Source organism: Notothenia rossii (genome assembly GCF_949606895.1).
Source record: "Notothenia rossii genome assembly, chromosome: 11".
NCBI lineage: Eukaryota > Metazoa > Chordata > Actinopteri > Perciformes > Nototheniidae > Notothenia > Notothenia rossii.
Genome location: NC_136910.1, coordinates 57,087,169 through 57,093,168, shown reverse-complemented (window position 1 = coordinate 57,093,168; position 6,000 = coordinate 57,087,169). Strand labels below are relative to the sequence as shown.

Here is a 6,000-nt window from a genome sequence, read left to right as displayed (position 1 = left end):
GCACGTTCCATACACACATGTTTATATCATCGCTACAGACTTGTGTATGAAAACACTCCTGACCGTGCTTCATGTGTCCCGTTGGGGTTACAGATGGGGTCCAAAACTAGCAAGCCACATGAATGTCTGGGAGCAAATACATTTGATATGCTACACACATACACTTGCCAACCTTTAGACCTCAGAAATCGGGAGCATTTCAAAATGCAAAATGGGGGGGGGGGGGGGGGGGGGTGCTAGTGGATCGCCGGAGCTGTTAGATTAACAATAACATGCTTATTGTAGTTGTAAGTAGTTGTCGATTCTTGTTCTGTTTTCTGTGACTATCTGCCTCACTCACCCTCTCAGACTTTGAGTTGCACGCTATTACAGAGACGTGTTACCATGGAAACCAAACAATGGTGTAGCTGTATTAAAGTCCGAGTGGAAACAGTTGTGTGTAAATCTGATTTTGTCAGAAATCGGGAGAAATATGACCCCGGGAGGAAACCGGGAGAGGGCAATGAAATCGGGAGTCTCCCGCGAAAATCGGGAGGGTTGACAAGTACACATACGGCCAGGGTCCGTTTAATTTTCTGAATATTGGGTTGCAGATTAGAATGTTCCAAATTTTCGTTTTGCATGAAACGCTTGAAATAAATAAAAGATACGTTAAAAAAGAAATTAGAAAGAAAGTAAGGTCATGGAAAACTCATCCTCACGTACAAGTCCCTCCATTCCCTCGCCCCCCAGTACTTATCGGACCTCCTCCATCCCTACACCCCTTCTCGGAGTCTGCGGTCCTCAGACACGGGCCTGCTCTCCATCCCCCGCTCTCGCCTCCGAACTGTTGGTGACAGGGCGTTCAGTGTTGCGGCCCCCACCCTCCTGCCGAGATCCGTAATGCTGCCTCCCTGGACATCTTCAATCATCATTAAAAACCCACCTGTTCACCCTGGCCTTCGGGCCCGAGCCCTTTTCTGGTCCCCCGGCTTCCTTTATTTATTTAGTTGGTTTGCCCGTTGATTGTCTGTTTGTTTTGTTTGTCCACCACAGCGACCTTGGGTCCCTTGAAAGGCGCTATATAAATATAATTTATTATTATTATTATTATTATTGCTACTAAAATGTTAGCAATGACTGAGAGTCAGAGCTAAACATTTCAGATGTATCTGATGTATATGTCACTTTGTTATTCGTGTTTTAATATCTTTGCTTTTAAATGAGTGTTTTTAAATGCCATTTTATAATATGTTTCTTGATGTCTTTCATGTTTGTAAAGCACTTTGAATTGCCTTGAGTTGAAAGGTGCTATATAAATAACTCTGCCTTGCCTTACCTCCAGGTTTCCATTGATGACATGGGGAATAAGGAGGTGTACGAGTTCCCAGTCAATCGCTGGTTCGCCATGGATGAGTGTGACGGGAAAATACAGAGAGATGTGTTGGTGGGATCCGTGCAACCAATGGGTGAGAAGGACACAAGACACTATTTACAAACACTTGAACTATCTCTTTTAAATGGCATCTAAAGACATTCCTGTTTGGGCCGGCGTTTGGGTAACTTGTGTGCTGTTATTCTATGTTTTTATTGTGTATTGTGTAGTCATTTCATCTTCTATGATTCGTATGATGTTTAAATGCTTTCTCAAGCAGTTAGTGACTAAGCAGGGGGTCCGCGCGGGGTCTTAGAAAGTATTAAAAGTAGATAAATCAATTTAGCGAAAATGAAGGCTATTAAAAAGTATTAAAGGGCATTTTCCAAGGTGTTACATTTGTAGGTGTGTAGTGTGATTCTGTGTAGTTTATTTATGGCATCCCGTTGGGTTTGACGTCATCTGAACAGGACATCGCACGCTCACTGCTTGATAGCGCACGAAGGTCCGTTTACGCCGGTTGTTAATCAACATCGTTATGGGGAAATGCAAGTCTGCGTCCGGTTGGAAGATAAGGAGGAAGGACAATCAATACTGTATATAGTCAATGTGAGGTAAAGTGTGTTGCCAAGGTAACCGGTTAGAACTCCAAGTGGCGATGAGGTCTTAAAATGTATGGAAAGGGTCTTAAAAAAGGTCTTAAAAGGTTTTACATCTGACCTCAGGATTCCTGCATATACCCTGCTATGTCTGGGAAAAGCGCTTTTATAAATAAATGTTAATTACTTACTTACTTTTTATAATACAGTGTTGACAAAATAACTACACACGTCAAAAACGCACTATATATTTCCAGATTGTCTTCGGTGACACAGAGCTAATCACTTGCATTTAATTCGGTTGCTTAATTCAGGCTGATGGCACAGCGGTAAGAATTCAACATAAACTGATTTTGTTGACGTTTCAATAAACGGATAAAATGGATACACATTTGTAAAAAATGCTATTTGATAAAGAGACACATTTTAATCCTGATTCGACTTTAATATTTAGTTTCAGTCTGTTTTCACATCTCATCTGTTGGTATTCATTCATGAATGGGCATTCTTATTCTTTCTTATTTATGTCTTAATGTGTGCATATGTATTTCGATCTCTCTGTCTGTACACACAAACTGAAAGATTGACAATAAAGTTGACTTTGACTTTAGGAATCGTTTACAATGTGCAAGTGATGACCGGAGATGTGAGGGGTGCCGGCACCAACTCTAAGATCCACATGGTCATGCACGGCTCGAAAGGCACGAAGAACAGCGGGAAGGTGTTCCTTGAAGGCGGAGCGTTCGAGCGCGGCCTCATCGACATCTTCAACGCGGAGATCTGTGATCTGATCAGCCCGCTCAGCAGGGTCACCATCGGGCACGATAACGGGGCCGTGGGGGCCGGATGGTACTGTGAGAAGGTACTGACACTGTTTATGGTCACTCAGTGATTGTTAAAGGTCCCCTATCATACTGTCTTCATCAATATATCACAGGTCTCAGATATATCCAGAACCTGTCTCTGATTGGCTGAAACACCAAACAGATCATTGGAGCATTACCCATAATCCCCTCTGTTTCAGCCCTGTTTCCAAAGTGCTGATTCTCTGTCTGTTACTTTAGATGAAAATAAGGAGCCCCTCCCTACGCCCCTCTGAGAGACATTTGGTTACAAAGAACTCAATGGTGCTCTAGGAGGAGATTCAGGTGATAAGGGGGGGGGGGGGGGGGGGGGGGGTTACCTTGGTTGCTGATTGGCTAATGGTTACACAAGACTAAACATCGTTATGACATCATAAAGTGGCCAAAATCTGATCAGCTCATTTTCAGAAAGGTTTTTATAGAAATGGATCAAAAAGAGAGAGAATCTTTGTTCCTGAAACTTTCAGAGTCTCTTTCCACAGAGGGGACACATGTTGATGTAGAAGAGACATGAAGAAGAGGGGACACATGTTGATGTAGAAGAGACATGAAGAAGAGGGGACACATGTTGATGTAGAAGAGACATGAAGAAGAGAGGACACATGTTGATGTAGAAGAGACATGAAGAAGAGGGGACACATGTTGATGTAGAAGAGACATGAAGAAGAGGGGACACATGTTGATGTAGAAGAGACATGAAGAAGAGGGGGACACATGTTGATGTAGAAGAGACACGAAGAAGAGGGGACACATGTTGATGTAGAAGAGACATGGAAAAGAGACATGAAGAAGAGACATGAAGAAGAGGGGACACATGTTGATGTAGAAGAGACATGAAGAAGAGGGGACACATGTTGATGTAGAAGAGACATGAAGAAGAGGGGACACATGTTGATGTAGAAGAGACATGAAGAAGAGGGGACACATGTTGATGTAGAAGAGACATGAAGAAGAGGGGACACATGTTGATGTAGAAGAGACATGAAGAAGAGGGGACACATGTTGATGTAGAAGAGACATGGAGAAGAGGGGACACATGTTGATGTAGAAGAGACATGAAGAAGAGGGGACACATGTTGATGTAGAAGAGACATGGAGAAGAGGGGACACATGTTGATGTAGAAGAGACATGAAGAAGAGGGGACACATGTTGATGTAGAAGAGACATGAAGAAGAGGGGACACATGTTGATGTAGAAGAGACATGAAGAAGAGGGGACACATGTTGATGTAGAAGAGACACGGAGAAGTGGACGTTGCACAATAGGGGACATTCAAAGTGTTACTTAACCCATCGAGCACCTGTTTCCCCTCCAGGTGGTGATTTACTGTACGTTCACGGGCATCGAGCAGACGTTTCCGTGCGGGAGCTGGCTGGACGAGGACGAGGGGGACGGGCTGATCGAGAGGGAGCTGTACGAGATGGTCTCTCTCCGGCAGAAAAAACAGAAGAGTGGGTGGATTTGTTAAACTCACAGATCTCAAAACTGATTTTATTTCACTGTTAGAAAAATATCCCTGGTCCCCGGCTTGAGCCTCAGTCTCAGGATCCATGTATTTATGATCCTCTCCAGCATGGAAGTAGTCATCACATACAGAGCATCAACTAGACTCAAAATTCGGAGTTTCTCTCAAAATTCTGACTTTTTTCTCAAAATCTCAAAATTCTGACTTTTTTTCTCAAAATCTTAAAATTCTGTATTTTTTCTCAACTTTTTTTTTATTTTTCTCAAATCTCAAAATTCTGACCTCTCAAAATGTTGACTTTCTCTCAAAATTCTGACTTTTTCTTAAAATCTCATAATCCTGATTTTTTTTTTTAATTCTGACTTTTTCTTAAAATCCTGCATTTTTCTCAAAATTCTGACTTTTTCTCAAAGTTCAGGTTTTTTCTCAAAATTCGGACTTTTTTCTCAAAATCTCAAAATTCTGACTTTTTTCTCAAAATCTCGAAATTCTGTATTCTTTCTCAAAATCTGAAAATTCTGTATTTTTTCCCTAAATTAAATCTTTTTCTCTCAAATCTCAAAATTCTGACTTTTATCTTAAAATCTCAAAATTCTGTCTTTTCTTCTCAAAATCTCAAAATGTTTACTTTTCTCAAAATTCTGACTTTCTCTCAAAACTCTGACTTTTTCTCAAAATCTCAAAATCCAGACTTCGTTAAAATACAAGGTGCAGTTGGATGTAAACATGAACTTAGTTGAGCTTAAGTTCAGCATAAATCCTCTTCCCCTCCAGAGTACCCGTGGTCGCTGTGGATTTGGACCTCAGACGTGAAAGGAGCCGGGACCGACGCTCAGGTGTTTCTGCAGATCTACGGAGAGAACGGCAAATCTGATGAGGTCAAACTGGAGAACAACTCGGACAGTTTTGAGCAGGGCCAGCAGGATAAATTCATTGTAAGCAAAAATACAAATAATATATATAGAGTATATAAACAAATACATAAAAACTCTTATTGTTGCTGTTTCTGATCACTGAAGGTTGAAATGCCCGACATTGGAAAGCTGCAGAAACTGCGCATCTGGCATGAAAAGAGAAGTCCATTCGCTGGCTGGCATTTAGCAAAGGTAGGAACTGATCTGTAAGCTGTTATAAACCTGTGTCCTACAAAATCACCATACAACTCTCAATTAGATTTAGTGCGACACATATTTCCTCTTTGCCGTTTCACAACCAAGGTTAATATTGTACATTTGGAACAAAACATGACAAAAATTCAAGAAAACAACCCAGTAATGTATTTTCTTCGCTTAAAATACGTATATTTTCTTACATTATTGAAGTTAAGTATGCATATTATGTAAGATATTATTATGTAAGACATTATGTAATACAATATGTGACACATATTTCCTGTTTGCCGTTTTACAACAACGGTTAATTTTGTACATTTGGAACAAAAGCTAGTAATGTATAGTTTTGGCTTGAATAAGTATAATGTATTACATAATTGAAGTTAAAGGTAGGGTAGGTAAGAATAGAGAAACCAGCTCGAGTGCGCTAGAATTTGAAAATACACAACCGGAAAAAATCTGCCCCTCCCTTCAGACTTCCTTCCAGAGCCCCTCCTCCAACACACAGGAACGCGCACATGACCAATGAGGGCACGAGATAAGTTTGAGCACAGATCTAAGGCTGACAGGCAGGTAGGCCATCCAGTTACTTTAGCCGGGCCGGCT

The 6,000-nt window shown here is 41.2% G+C and overlaps 1 protein-coding gene across 1 annotated transcript in view; it reads left to right on the top strand.

The window, feature by feature from the left end:
* loxhd1a (lipoxygenase homology PLAT domains 1a) overlaps positions 1-6,000 on the top strand; it is a gene marked incomplete at its 3' end in the record, with an annotated part of 73,689 nt that overhangs the window by 18,325 nt on the left and 49,364 nt on the right. Inside the window, 5 exon segments of the mRNA XM_079658980.1 lie at positions 1,325-1,448; positions 2,565-2,815; positions 4,133-4,268; positions 5,057-5,217; positions 5,302-5,388. Of these exon segments, the coding sequence (XP_079515106.1) occupies positions 1,325-1,448; positions 2,565-2,815; positions 4,133-4,268; positions 5,057-5,217; positions 5,302-5,388 (759 nt within the window).